Source organism: Sminthopsis crassicaudata, chromosome 4 (genome assembly GCF_048593235.1).
Source record: "Sminthopsis crassicaudata isolate SCR6 chromosome 4, ASM4859323v1, whole genome shotgun sequence".
Taxonomy (NCBI): Eukaryota; Metazoa; Chordata; class Mammalia; order Dasyuromorphia; family Dasyuridae; genus Sminthopsis; species Sminthopsis crassicaudata.
Window position 1 is genome coordinate 271,082,365 of NC_133620.1, and position 16,012 is coordinate 271,098,376.

Below are 16,012 nucleotides of genomic sequence, written 5' to 3' on the forward strand. Positions count from 1 at the left end.
TTTTGCAGAAGACAAATAAGTAGCAACAGATGAGAAGTCTTAATTGCTCAACATTGCTTAGCTAGATATATAGTTTTTCTTGCTCCACATTCATCAGCTAGGTATGCTGTATTGATTACACCCTGGGCTGTGACCTCCTTACTCAACTGAAACAGCTCTTTTAAAAGTTAATGATCTCTTCTTTGTAAATATGATGGTCTTTCTCAGTCCCTGTCATTATTGACCTCACTATAGCATTTGATAGTTAACTTTAATTTTTATATTTGATGTTGATGCTTTCTACTCTTGAATTCTTTCTCTTCTCTAAGACTTCTTATTTCTACTTCTTTTTTATTCTATTGTTGTTTTTTGTCCTTTGTTCTTGAAGAGAACCAATACTATTGTGCAGGTATGTCTTGATTTGCCCATGAATTGGATTTAAGTGGGGCAGAGTTGTATAAAGTCAGCTTCTTTTATCCTCCAAAGCCATCAAAGTCCAGTGGCAAGACAAAGGTCAAGATGACTGGCAATAACACAGGATGCAATGGGTGACAGACCACTCATTTTCAGTCTTTGCTGGGTTACCATCTAGATCCCACCCTCTAGCTGCAGATGTACTACAAGGCTCTGTTGTCCCTTTTTGTTCGTATTTCTCCAGTTTCTCTTTTGATGACTTCATCAGTTTTCTTGAGTTCAATTATCATGTTTACAGAGATGACATGCAGGTCTATTTACTGAATTTTCATCTCTCTCATAAACTCTTTGGCCATATCATCAACTACCTATTGGAAATTTAAAACTGGCTATCCAGCAGCTATTGTAAACTCAACATGTCCAAAATAGTACTCATTTTCTAGCTTCAAAATTCCCACCCCTCTTCCACACTTCCTTATTTATGGCAAAGGCAGGAGGCAATTGAGATACTTTTGAATGTGCACATATTGTTTTCCCTGGTAAAAGTATAAATTCTGTAGAACTCAGGAGAGATTGTTTCATTCGTGTTTTCATGTGTCTGATGTGTGTGTGTGTGTGTGTGTGTGTGTGTGTGTGTATTGAGTTTAATAAAAACTTTTTGATTGGCTTGCCTAAAGAAAAAAAGTCTGAGAGTTTTAGAAATCCATATTGAACATTATTGTTTTTGTTGTTTACTTATTTTTCAGTTGTGTCTGGTTTTTCCTGAACCCTTTTGGGGTTTTCTTGGCAAAGATTTTGGAGTGCTTTGTCATTTATTTCTCCAGCTCATTTTATAGATGAGGAAACTGAGAAAAACAGAATTAAGTGTGATGCTTGCCCAGGATCACACAGCTAAGAAGTGTCTGAGGCCAGATTTCAATTTAGGACTTCCTGATTACAGGCCTTATACTCTATCCACTGTGCCCCAATACTGAGCATTGCGGGGGGAGTGAAAAGTTGGCATGAAGTCAATTTGTCTCTGTGCTCAACTCTCTCCTTGATGGAAAATTAGGATGATTTAACACTCCTTCAGGTCTTCAGACTGAGCTGATTTCAATTCTGCAGAATGACTTGTCATGATAGAGTTTAGTTAAAGGACTGAAAAAAAATTAAATCACTTCCTTAACCTCCCAGGATTTCATTCCCAGGGAGAATCGTCCTGAGGGAGTCACAGGGAAAGAGAATTGAGCTTTAATAAAGAAGCAATGTTATCACTTTTTAGATGCAATAGAGATTAATCTGGCCACAAAAAATGTGTTCCCTTAATCAAGCATTGCAAAAGTTTCCAAAAATCACTAGATTGCCAAAAAGATGTATTCAGTTTCTAAAACTACTCTAATATTAATGTCTTTTAGCATGGAGCCATGGAAAGAATTCTGGATTTGCGGTCAGAGAATGTTTCAATCCCATAATGGCTTCTTACTACATGTGTGGCATTGGGCAAGTCTCTTCTCCACTATGTACCTCAGTTTCCTCATGTATCAAATGAGGGGCTTGTACTAAATTTTCTCTCAGGATTCTTCCTTCTCCAAATCTATCCATGATTTTTTGAGGCTTTTCTTTTTTCATTCCACTTGAAGAAGTCCTTCACAATTGTTGCTTTTCAAATAAAATTAGTTAATTTTTTCCATGCTATAAATAAGTAACAATTTTATCAATCTACTGCTCTACAAATCATCTTATTCCCATTTTAGGCCATACCACAAACCTGAAGACATGAATTCCCCAGGGGGATCAATTTTCTGTTTTGTGTTCCTGATTGTGACTTACTCTTCTCAAGCTGCACTGAACTTAAATCTTGAATCCATTGTCCATTCTATGGTGAGTAAACCTAACCCCAGTCCTTCCCTCCCTTGTTTTTGCCTGTTTTTCTGGGAACTTGATGTATCACAAATCTACTCTTATACAAATTTCAAAGGCACCAAGGGGGCATTTGGAGGGTAGAGTTTGTTGCTCTTAGGAGAAAAGGGTAAGATAAGGGGAAAGTGATATAAGCACAGTAGATGGCATATTGTTAGGAGTGTTTTAATGTCAACAATAACTAAAAATAGAATACATTCCAAGCTTTGAGTAAAGTGGTCACTATAAACTTAACTCACCAAGAGGAAAAAGAAAACAGAACTAAGTGCTTCCTCAAAGGACAAATTATTACTGCTGCCTAAGCTGTGTTAGTCAGTGTGGACTCAGAAGGTACTTTTGAAGCTCTGAACAATTACATAAGGATTCTATATTTCTGGAATTCATTGTGAGGATATTGATATCCCTATTGAAGATGCTAAGTCATAGTGGGTTAGAATTACAAAAGGAACTTAACAATCAGTTGTTCAGAATTTTAGCAAACTGATTCATCCATCCTAATATATTAACTTTTACTCTGAAAAAGCTTCATTCCTTAAAAACTAAAATCTTGTAATAGAATACAATCTCATTGAGACTGGGGTCTATTTTTTATTTTTCTTTTTGTATCTTTAACACCATCATAATGCCTTTCAATGCAACCAGTACTGGATACTGAAATATTATTAGGTATCTTGATAAATTTGATTCGATCAAATATTTGATTCATCCAGCATTTCAAAATGAAGATTGGATTGAGTGGGATGGAATCACACCAAGTTCAATAAAATCTAATTTAAACTTTGTTTCAAAGTCACAGTTCAAAATTTGAAGTGACCTTTTAATTCAAATAATGCTGGTGGGATGTGAGAAAGAATGTCTGTTCTATGCAGTTTTTGTTGGAAGGCTTTTACTGAGGAGGATAAAAATCAATAAATATTTATAAAGACCTACGATGTGACAAGTACTGTGCTAAGTACAACCTCCTGAGACAGTTCATTTTCTTTCAAGATAGCTCTGATTATTTCTTCTGCATCACCTTACTATATCTTAACAAATAGTGGTGATCCCTCCCTCCCTGTGCAAATCTTTCAGAACCCTCCTATGACCTCATCTCATAACTACTGTCATTAAAGCGCATATGTCTTAACTTCCAAAAAGACAGCAAGCTTCTTGAGGGCAGGAACTATGCTCATTTTTCATCTTCATCCTTAAAATGATAAGCATAGTACCTTACATAAAATAAAAGTCCATTTAATAGAAATTAAAGTGCTTCTTTGCTCACTGCCCTTCACTTACTTCTTCCATCCTTATTTCAGTCACTTCTTCCTAAGCCACCAGAAACTACTGCACTAAGACATTTATATTCTAGAACCAGTTCTAGAACCCAATTCTTTGTCTCCCAATTTAATGCACTTTCTAATGCTAATGCTTTTTGCTACGCATTAGAAAATTAAACATAAATCTCTGCATATAAGACAGGCAGTATATTTTTTCCAAAATTCCTGAGAAACTTTTCTCTTGCTCTTTTCATATCAAACATTTCTCATAAATCATAACATATTTTGCTGAAAATACATATTTTCTAAAGTCACTACAAAAATTTCCTGAGAAAAAGGATATAAAATTTAATTAGACATGTATATGGAGAAAACTTGATGGTTCTAGACTCAAAGTTGGTTATTTTAATTATGTAATAAAATTTTAAAGCTTGAAATGCTAACCACATCCTTCGCTACAGCTTCCAAAGCTATTGAGAGGCAGCCCATTTTAATGAATAAAGAGCTATATTAGAGACAGGAAAACTTGATAAGGAACTAAAAGCAGCAGAGTTGAAAGACATGCTTTAGGTAACACATTGCAAATGGAAGAGCAGAGATTGAGATTTGCCCATTCCTTACAACATGGGGGTCAAGTGTAAAATCAAATATAGAGGTATAGGATATGAGGGACAATCTGATAGTAGATGGCAGTTAGAGTTTGAAAATGCTTTATTTCATTTGATCACCATAATCATCTTTTGAGGTAGATGATTTGCCCAGGGTCATATAGCTACTAAGTTTCTGAGACAGGATTTGAAGTCAAGCATTCATACTTAAAGCCTAACACTTTGCTCAATATGCCAAATAGCTGCCTCTATACACCAAAATCATAGTGAATTAATGTGTCCCTTTTCACATTGACCTAAGTATTTCTCATTATGGGAAATCCACTTATCATAAAGTTCTGTTCTAGATAACTTTTAGGCCAAATTATTTTTTTTTTTTTTTGTGATCACATCATCTGCAAAATTTTTACATGGCCTTTTTGGGTCAGCTAGGTAAACAATGGCGAATTTGATGTACAGTTTATAAATGAGCATCGTGCCTTTTTTCAGGACTTCCAAGTTGAAGCATTGCTCCATTATGAACTACTTTTTCCTTAAAATCTATGGAACAAAAGATTGTACCATGACTCAGCATCAATAATGCACTTACTAGTACAGTGCTCAGGAATTGGTATCTTTGCACTCATTGTTGACTGTAAATTAAAAATAAAGGCTTAGTCATAGACCATTAGAGCTTCTTGGAGGTCATCTAGTCCTAACTTCTCACCCTCTCTTTATTATAGAAGGTGAAATGAGATCATGTTAAAGGTACAGTGGCCAAGGTCATTTAGCAAGTAAGTGGCAAAATGGCAATTTGAACCCTGTTCTCCAGACTCTGGATCTAGGGGCTCTTTCTATCATTCTATTTTATTGAATCTTTAAATTGCATTTTCAAATAACTACAAAATGATGAGAGAATTCATACAATTGTACATGCATTCATTGAGTATCTACAATATTCTCAGTACTATGCTAGGTATGCTAGGTACAATAGATACTGAAATGGATTTTAGAACCCATGACTTTAGTTGGTAACACCAGGTATTTGGATTTCAGTCCATCCATGCTTGCCCATGATCTTCCCTAAATTTATCACAGAAAGTCAAAACAATAATCTAGAAGTTTTTCTCAATATCTTCTGATATCACAAGCATACCAGTGGAATATTCAGGATGCTTACTTGTTTAACAGTAACATTTACAAAAGGAATATTTAATACAAAATATATAATCACAAAAATAGAAATTTACTCCTCCAACTCATAAAAGGCCTAACCCTCCTTCTTCCCAGTCCCTGAGGATTATGTTCATCCACATCTCAGCTCACTTCCCATAGAATGTAGTTCTAGTTTCAATGACAAACCCCGCCTCAATTTCAGGTCCCAGGCTTTCTGGATTTGCAAAGTTTCCATACTGTTTCTTTCTGAATGTACCATCTTGCTATGGCTTGAACTTTTGGAACCATGGAGATCACCTCTGGAACCTGAAAGTGAGGAAACAGAAATACCCCCAAATCCATTTTTAGGATTTGGGGTAAAAGAGCAAGAATAGAGAAAGCATTCCTTCTGTTTTTGTTAATTCAGTTCTTTGTGCCCATTTCTGTGACCATTGAAAGATGATAAGAAAGAGTATGGCCAAAAAAAGAGAGGGAGAGAAAATAGTTTAATCTTGACAGTTTTAAAATGTAGTCAAAGGCAGCCATCCACATATATAATAAGGGTCACTCCATGTCCAAACTATGTGTGCTCAAAGGTTCCTCAATGACATCCCCTTGAAAGAGCCAAGCATGCTGAGAAACCCTGACTCCATCTGTCTCTCTATCTATATCCCTCATTTCTAATGCATCTGACCTAGTGGGGAACACTCATACATTTTCCCTAATGAAATTTTTCTTCAAGTTGTATTATTATTGCTATTGTTACTGTTATTCAAATGTGCCTGACTCTTTGTGACCCCATTTGGGATTTTTTTGGCAAAAATACTGTAGTGGTCGTCACTTCCTTCTCTGTTCATTTAACAGGTGAGACAACTGTGACAAACAGGGTTAAGCGACTTGTCCAGGGTCACACAGCTAATAAGTGTCTGAGGCCAGATTTGAACTCTCTATAGCAATCTGTCCACTGAGTCACCTAGCTGTTGTCTATTTATTCCTTGGATACTGCAGCCTATTCTTACCTCCTATACACCTCTCCAATGCTATACCAACAATACTCATTTTCAATTCCCCACATTGGAATGTTTTATTTTTCATGATCAAGCAATAACACAGTTAAAAGAAGGGTATAAAATACATGAGATTTTTGTTTACAGGAGAAGTTTAAGGAGACATTAAAGGAATTTTGCAATTTCTCAAGGGCAATCCAGACTATTCTTCTGTTTAATTCTGGCCCAACTTGACAAAATGAAAAATGGATTATGTCTTCAAAGAACTTATAGTCTTATGAAAAGTTATATTACCTAGGACATAAATCCTGAAAGTCAGAATATTACCTTTAAAGTAAAGATATAGGTCAAATTATTAAGTAAAATTTTCCTTAAAATATCTGAAGTACTTATTTCCAAGCAATTAAAAAAAAACCTTAACAACTTTACAAATATTATTTTACTCTACCTTTTAGTATACCCCTGAGCTGAACAAGGTCATTAGTATTTCATCTATATTTGAAACATATAAACAAAATAACTGAAAGCTTCAGTGATTCATTCAGTTAGTCACCTGTACAGGCAGAAATAGAATTCCTGAAATCTTAAAGTAGTGCTTTCCCCATGAGACTACTTCCTTCTCCAAACTAAGAAAAAGGCCTAGATCAGTAAGTAACATGAGAACTTTCATTAATAAAGATCCTGCTCAATATGATTTGGAATTTTTGTAACATGACAACCAGGTAATATGGCTTTGGAATTTTTGTAACATGACAACCAGGTAATATGGCTTTATTTAAATCTCTCAATCTCTCTAAATTTTATTATACTCTCTTAATGTGTAAAGAATTTAAAAAATGCTTACTACTTTCAGTGTCAATATTGGGATAAATTAGAATATGAATGGAGGACACTGCACAGTTCCATTGTCTTTACATTCTCACAAAAGACAGATATGGTTAAGTACTCAGAATAGACCGTATTGATCTGATCAGTCACAGTTGACTCTAGCAGTGATATTATTTTGGTTCTTTTCAAAAACAGAGGACAACCAACCAACCATTTATTCAAGCCACCAAGGGGCACTTCATGGCCTGGGTTATAAACTCAATTAACTGCCTACATGGGTAGGGCCTCCATTGCCTGGTCTCCTAAAGTTTTCCCCTTACAGTTCTACTCTGGATTCCTATTTAGTGTAAGGGTATGATAATTCCCATCAACAATTCATAATTTATCAAATAGTTCTAACTGTCATTCCAACAAGATTTTTATTTTTTCCAGAACTTTGCAAGTCTCCCATAGAGTTATTTACTTATTAATGTGTAGATGTGTTTATTTACTAAAACAAAATCAAAATTAACAAAGGTATTGCTTTTTAAAAAAGAATTATAGAAGCAGTATAGTTCTGTCAAATCTTCCCACCCTCTTCTTAGATATGCTGCATTGCTTTGTTCCTGTCACTGGAAAGGGGTAGAAGCAAATTTCTAAGTATCAATTGCAGATCAAAGTCCAAATGGAAGGAAAATTCAGTTCACTGCTCTCAACTCTCATAAAGACTGATCTCTATTCCCGAGCTAACCAGTCAGCTGCTCAGGGAACACAGATGCAGTATCTTTTGTTGTTTCTCTTTAAAGGGTCTCAATGTGATTCCCCAGGTGACTCAAACTTAAACACATAAAAGGAGCTCTGTGCTCAGTGTCTTCACAGACTGGCCAACTTTCTACCTAATCTGTAGTCCACAAGGATGACCACATTTGGAACACAAGCTGCCAGTTGGAACTCCTGGAAGAGCAAGAAATAAAGTCACCTGAGAGATAGGTAGATTGTCCCCACTGAATAATATAAAGCATTTCTCCATTTTTAAAAAATTCTTCTCAGGAAATCTTTAGTGACTTTTTTCCTTACATTTACTGTTAACACTCTAAGGTTATATGGCCCCATATTTCCCATCTCTCTATAGCTTCCAGTTCTTGCTAATGTAAGCAAGAATATATTAAGCATTGTCTTATACTAAGCACTGGGGATATAAAGTTAGGTAAAATGGTTTCTTCCCTCAAGGAATTTATATTTTAATTGAAACACCCAAGTAAAATGGTTTATCCATCTCTGTTAGTGCCTATGTACCTTTAGAAATTCCTCCTTTGTAGAGGCACAAATCCAAAGACTTTCTCTACACACTAAGAAGGGATATCTCTCCTTAACTGAATGCTAAGGTCCCTCTATAAGATCTCTAGCATAATTAGACACTATGAAAAATTGCAAAATGTCAGAAGTTTGGTCTTTGACATCCTTCCCTTCTTGCTCAGGGTCTGAGAATACTACTTGGGTATTTTTACCATCCTTTCTCATCCATTCTCATCCAAATACACTTTTTCCTGTCCTCAAACTGATCCATCGCCTCTAATCAGCTTACTCTACCCTTTCATGTTGCTCTCTGCTCAAGATATTATAATGTTCTAAAGTATATTAGTTTTGTGCCTAACTCAGTGTATGACATGTTGTAGAATCTGGTGGGGAAAGCACTGTTTCTGGCACTTATTATCTGAGTGATCTTGGTCAACCCATTTTACCTTTCTGAGATTTAATTTCCTCACCCTTAAAATAATAAGATTAAGCTAGACATGCTTTAAGGAAGGCCCTTGTTATTCTCAACCTATGATCCTATGAACAGAAGTAAATTTTCCCAGCCCCACTACTTTTTTTTATTCCCTCTGATTTGAAATATCTTTGTATTTCTTCTTCTGGGACTTTAGCTCTCTCTGTGCCTTTCAAGGTGGCAATTAACTAATGTGATCAACTAAAAAGATTTGGATCTTAGCAATTAGAATAATTCAACATGGAATTGGGTTACTCTCCTGTAGTAGTTAGTGATTACTGGAGGTATCCAGGGTCATTATAAAAAGGAGAGTGGAAAAGTAGGGAGGAAACAAGCATTTATAAACTCTATGCCAAGCACTGTTTTTCCTTTTACAGATATTACCTCATTTAATATTCACAAAACCCTGGAACATGGATGTTCAGAGTCACAGATAATATAGTGGGGGAAGAGAGAAGGGAGCTGGATATGAACTCACAAATTCCTCATTCTAGGAACAGTGCTCTATCCAATGTGCTATCTTGCTGTAGGCAGGAATTGGACTAGATTATCTCTATAGTCCCTTTCTGGTTTTTAAGATCCCATGATTCTAGTCTATCAATCACCTAAGAATATCCTTCTGGAGGCAATTGTCCAACAGAGATGTATATAAATGAATAAAATGTGAATTTCAAACCATGTGGAACAGGTGCTACCATAACAGGTGGGAGAAGAGAGAAAGAGGATCTTATGGGGAGCAGATGGGTCTTTTGGATATAAGCCACTGTCACACATTTGAGGGTATCATTGTTCTGATACCTCTATTTCAAGGGTGGAACTAGGGGATTTTTCTCCATGCTTTCACTACTTTTGTCCCCCTATAATTTGTAGAAGCCATAATGTCCAATAGGTGGGACATTTCCAGGAATTGAAGACCTTGTCTCTTCCAGCTGATACTCTGCCATCAGGAAATCCCCACCCCTAAGCTGGACATTGTCACTTGAGATATTCATCTAGTCCAATCTACATGAGACATGTCAAGGGAAACCTAAGCTGGAGGCACAACTTTATTGGCTGCAGTCCATGAACCAAAGAGTATTATGAGCTCACCAGCAAGGAATGGTGTGTCCCTGTATATTATGTTCAAAAACACTAGACACAAAACAAGTTGCTAGTGTGCCCCACCAAAAGAATAAGCATCCCAATTCCCAGAATACTGAACTGACAACCCATGTTCTCTAAGGCTATCAGGAGCAGTGTGAGGCTTATCATGGCAGGGCATTCTTAACAACTGATTGGTCCTGAAAAACAATCACAGGTCCTATCCTAATTCCCATTTCTTTTATCAAATGCCCATGAAGTCCATCTGACTCTGTGGGAATAGGGACTAGAATAATTTAATTCAATAATTAATCATTAATTTAAATAAATATTAATTATTGATGGGAACTAATCATACTCTGAAGGATAGATGGAAATCTAGAGTGGTACAAAGACTGGGAAAAGTTGAGAAGATCTGGCAGGAAAGAGATCCTATCCATTCAGGAACTGAGCTGATAACTTGGTACCATTCCATGAAAATGGAATCTTAGAATTTGAATTTTTATTTAACCTATTCCCCATTATTGGTTGGTGGTTTTCCTTCATGCTCAAAGTGGACCAAAATGACATCACTATGTTGGAATCAAGATACAGTGTGTCCAACTCTAGATGATCAAAGATGAGACTTGAAAGCTCTATCACAAATCAGGCACACATGGTCCTTATGAACATTGCCTCTAAAATTGTGCAATTAATGTTTCTTCTGAGTACTGAAATTCTACTGTGCTCATAGAGCACAGTGCCTTCATTGATGTGGGCATGCCATGTTGGGCTGTCCTGTGCCAGTGTCTCCTATATCATGTAATTGATTCTTGGAAAATGTCCTTGTACTGCTTCTTCTGATTTCCATTTTAAAGGCTTGCCTTGTTTGAGTTCTCCATAAAATAATGTTCTAAGTAAATGTACATTGGAATCTGAACAATATGATTAGCCGATCAAAGTTGTGCTCTCTGCAGTAAAGTCTGAATGCTTAGCAGTTAAGTTTGAGAAAGGACCTCAATGTTGAGTAACTTATATTGTCAGGTGATCTTCAGAATCTTCCTGAGACAATTGAAATGGAAGTGATTCAGTTTCCTGGCATGATGATAGTATACTGGCCAGGTTTCATAGATATACAGCAGTGAGATTAGCAAATTAGCTCTGTAGACCTTCAGTTTGATAGGCATTCTAATACTTCTTCCCTCCCACATTTTCTTCCCAAACCCTAAGCTAGCTCCAACAATACAGCTATCAAACCTCATCACCTATGTGTAGATTACTAGACCAAAGTACAGGAACTTATCCATAGCATTCAAAATTTCTCCATTTGCTATACTTATGGTTCCACATATATATGGTATGGTGCTGGCTAGTGGAGAACTCTGTTTTATTGGTATTCATTGTTAGGCCAAAATTAGCACAAGTGACAGAAAATTGATCCATATTTTCTCGCACTCAGTCTGAGAGGCTGACAACAAGTAGTCATCCAGCAAGAGGAACAATCCATCACCTCTTGAGACAGGCCACATTCTATTTTTAAATGGCTCTAATGATTAGGAAGTTTTACACATCCAAAATCGAAAGGGCTGCCTCTTAAAGCTTGTGGGTTCCCACTCTAGTAGACTACCAAACATAAAGGCAATGTTCCTAAGTATTAGCCCAGGATCCTTTAAATAATGTACAACCAAGTATTAGGCACTAGAAATAGAAAGGAACAAAACTACCTGATTTCAAGGAGTTTACATTCTCCTGGGGTAGTGGGAAGGAAATACAAGTAAAGTATTAATTATATATGTAATAATTTGAGAAGGAAGAAAATGCTGACAAGTAGGAAGATCAGGGGAAGCTTACCAAAGAAGGGGACACATAAGCTAAACTTTGTCATCAGCTAGCATCAAGGAATGGAAAACTTTCCAGAAGTGGAAAGTAGGCTGTAAAAACATGGATGTAAGAGATCATTTATAAAGTATAGAGACTAGCAAATAGATCAGTTTGCATAAAATGTAATAAGCTTAAAAAAGTAGGCCATTGGCTGATTGTGAGTGACTTTAAATGCTAAAGTGAAAAGTCTCTTTTATTCTAGAGGCAATAGGGAGCCATTGAGGTTTCTTGAGCAAGTCAGCAATATATTTAGATCAGTTTTAGGCAGGTATATAAAGGATGGATAATAGCTTACTCCTCTACCTTACTTCCCTTACCTGGGAAGCCCTGTACTTCTTCTGCGTCTTTCCAAATCTTATTTATATTTCTGATCTCATCTCTTCCTTTAAAGCCTCGCCTGACCATTCCAGTTCACACTCATCTGAATTATTAATACATGTATTGTTATTATAATTATCACTCAGCACATGCTAATTATTATCTTATAAATTATCTTATAATATCTTTTGGAATTATCTCATAAATTATTATCTTAGAAAATTATGGTGATTAAAGCAGGAAAATATCCTAGAGATCATTTAGTCCAACCTCATTTACAGATGAGAAAAATGAATTTCTAAGTGGGGAAGAGATTTGTCCAAAGTCAGACCTGTAGTAAGTGGCAGAATCTTTATATTGTTTATTTATATTTGTTAGGATCTAAACTAACTAAATTGTAAGATCCTTAATGGTGAGAATTTTGTTTTATTTTACTTGTATTCCTCACAGAAAAGTTAGATAATTCTCTCTCATTTTACAGATAAAGAAACAAGGCCCAGAAAGGGAAGGCAATATAGTTTAATGGAAAGAGCTCTAACTTTTTGAAACTGAGGGCCTGAGTTTAAGTCCCATCTTTAACACTTGTTTCCTATGTGACAAACAGCAAGTTATTTAATCTACTTAAACCTCAGTTTCTTCATCTGTAAAATGTTGAAAAGGGTTAGATAGATGAGATGGCCACTCACGTCTTTCCCACATCTAGAACTGTGTTCCTTATATCCTATGAAGCATTTTAATTGGAAGAACATAGCTAGCAAATGACAGAATGAAGGTTAAAACTTAGGTTCCTTCCAGGGATATTGTACAGCCACTTGGAACCACTTTGTAGTTGACAGTTAACTTTTCAGTATGAACACTTATACCTCAGAAATAGCCAAATGCTATAAATTAAGGTTTGATTTATGATTTTATTAAAGATTGAGAAGAAGAAAAATTAGAGAAATTACTAGCAATGTAGATTAAAATTTTAAAAAATACACCAGGGCAGCTATTGGTAGATAAAATTCCAGGCCTGAATTCAAGAAGACCTGAGTTCAAATCTGACTCCAGATGCTTAATAGCAGTGTGGCTTTGGGCAAGTCATTTAACCCTGTTTGTTTCAGTTTCCTCATCTATTAAAATGAGCTGAGAAAGGAAATAGCATATCACTTCCATATCCCAAATGGGTTTCACAAAGAGTTGGTCACAACTGAAGACATAACAGATATGCATTATTTATTCATTGATTTAGAGAGACAGTTATTAAATATTTAACTAGGTTACCACTGTAAACCTGGCCTTTTTCTCTAAACCTTCACCTATGACCAAGAGAAGAATATTAAATGAATCTTTAATTTTAATGATCTTGGAAAAAAGAAGGAAAGAAAGTTTATTCTTGCCTGGGAGGACTGCACCAAATGTTAATTATCAGGAAGCAAGATTCCTTCATGATGTCTCTCTTCTCTATCCTAAAGGACCATAACTATACCTGTTTCCATTCCTAAAACTAGGAAGAGGAACCAGAGGCAGAGAGCAGAATAAGTAAGAGAAGTAGAGACAGAGAGATAGACAGCCAGACTGAGGGGCAGAGACAGAGAGAAGAAGAGAGAAACACATAGAAAGACAGAGACAGAGAAAAATGGAGACAGACAAAGACAAAAAGAAACAAAGAGAAAGAAGGAAAGGGAGAGAGAGAACAAAAAGAGGCAGAGCAATGGACAGAGACAAAGACAGAAATAGAGACAGAGACAGAAAGACAGCAACAGAGACAGAGAGACAGCAACAGTGACAGAGAGAAAGATAGACTGAGACAGAGAAACAAAAAGAGAGAGACAGACAGGGACAGAGAGGGACATAGACACAGAGAGAAACAGGGAAGGAGACAGAGAAACAGTCAGAGATAAACACAGAGAGACAGAAAGACAAAGATAGAGACAGAGACAAAAACAGTGAGATAGAAACAGACAGATAGACGCACACACATAATAGAGAGACAGAGACAGAGAGAGAGCTTCCCATTTCCTATACTTCTCCCACTGCTTACCCAGAAGGATCAGAGAAAGGAATTTAAAGCAGCCTTGTGTTCTGTTCTGCATGAGAATTGGAGCTCCAAAAGGATAGGAATTACAAAATTAGTAGCAGTATATATTGTTTCTCTACTTTCCTTGGCTCCTAAGAATATAAATAAAAATCTAATATGGGAACAATAGCAGAGCTGTGAAGACTATGTAGTACTATAAAAAGTAGGCATTTATTAAATGTCTACTGTGTGCCTAAGTGTTCCAAATCCAAGAAAAAAAGAACAGGAATACTGATAAAAAGAAAATACCTTTTGTACCCTATATTGGAAATTCATTTAATGCAGAGGGTTTCTTAATTGTGTGTGTGTGTGTGTGTGTGTGTGTGTGTGTGTGTGTGTGTGTATGAGAGAGAGACAGAGAGACAGAGAGACTCTTTCTACAATCTGTTTAAGAAGGCTAAAGACCCTTTCCAGAATAATGTTAATAAAAAATAATTCTGCCCCTGTCTCTTTTCATCTCTTCACAAGTGTAATGAGAACAATCTTAAAATGGAAATGCCCAAACATTGGAAATTAAAGGGATGCCCATCAATTGAGGAATGGCTCATTAATGTGTGGTATATATTTGTGACAGAATATTATTGTTCTATGGGAAATAATGGGCAGGATTCTCTCAGGGGAAAAAAAAACCTGGAAAGTGGTCCATGAACTCAAGCAAAGTGAAATATACTGTACAAAAGTAATAGTTCTGGGATGATCAGCTGTAAATGACTTTGCTATTTTCAGCAGTACAATGATCCACAACTACTCCGAAGGATTTGTGATGAAAAATCCTATCCATATCTAAGGAATTGATTGTGTCTGAATACTATTGAAGAGTTCTTTCTTTCTCTCTTTTTTACTTAATTTTTTTTCTTGAGGGTTTTTATTTTCATTACTTGACTTGCATGGAAATGCTTTGCATACCTTCACATATGGTTTCTTAATTGTGGATGGGGATAAGGAAGAGATTCTAGGACTCAAAAATTTAAAATATATATATATATATACATATATATATGTACATATATATATAACAAATTTGTTTTGAATGTAACTGAGGAAACATACTAAATAAATAAATCAAATACATTTTTAAAAATGGAAATGCCCTAGGGAGGAGATAACATAAAAATCACATTGAGATGATAATCAGGCTCTTTCTAAGTGGAGTTATACTTTGGAGAAAGGAAAGATTTAAAGGAAGAGGAAGGACTAGATGATTAACCAAAGCAAAAATTCATTAAGTTTTATTATTTGTCCCAGGACTAGACACAAACTAATTGAAGTAAATAAAAATAATTCTAGGTAATTTGTAAGTAATAAATGCTGTGGTATGAACTGAAGATATAAGGAATTCAGAGTAAAGGAAAAAGTTTTTGTTTTGTTTTTTTAAGTGGATTTTCTATTTGATCCTGAAGGTAATAGGGAATTAGTTGGAGTTTAGGTAGGTAATTTTAAGTTTATTTAGTAGGACAGAATGAAATGTGACATGTACAGATTTGCATTTTAGGAAAATCAATTTTGGCAGCTGGTAAATGACAGGAACATGGATTAGTGTATAGAAAGAAGCCTTGAGATAGAGAAACCAATCTGCAGTAGTCAGGTGAGATATGATGCAGGCTTGTACCAGAATGAGAGAGGCTGATATCTTATGAGAATCTGTGCCAGACTGAATGTCAGAGAGGAATGATATTTAAGGAAGGTAATTTAATAGTGAAGTTCAGGGTCAAGTCTACCAGTAAAAGACTAGGCCCAGAGAGAAAAATTAGGGACTATTGAAACTTTCCATATCTGAGAGAAAGGAATAAATAGTACCTATTACTCTGCTATCTACATGATAG

The 16,012-nt window shown here is 35.8% G+C and overlaps 1 protein-coding gene across 1 annotated transcript in view; it reads left to right on the forward strand.

The window, feature by feature from the left end:
- LOC141540729 (adhesion G protein-coupled receptor F5-like) overlaps window positions 1-16,012 on the forward strand; it is a 52,737-nt gene that overhangs the window by 18,827 nt on the left and 17,898 nt on the right. Inside the window, 1 exon segment of the mRNA XM_074264714.1 lies at window positions 2,127-2,253. Within this exon segment, the coding sequence (XP_074120815.1) occupies window positions 2,149-2,253 (105 nt within the window). The 5' untranslated portion in view covers window positions 2,127-2,148.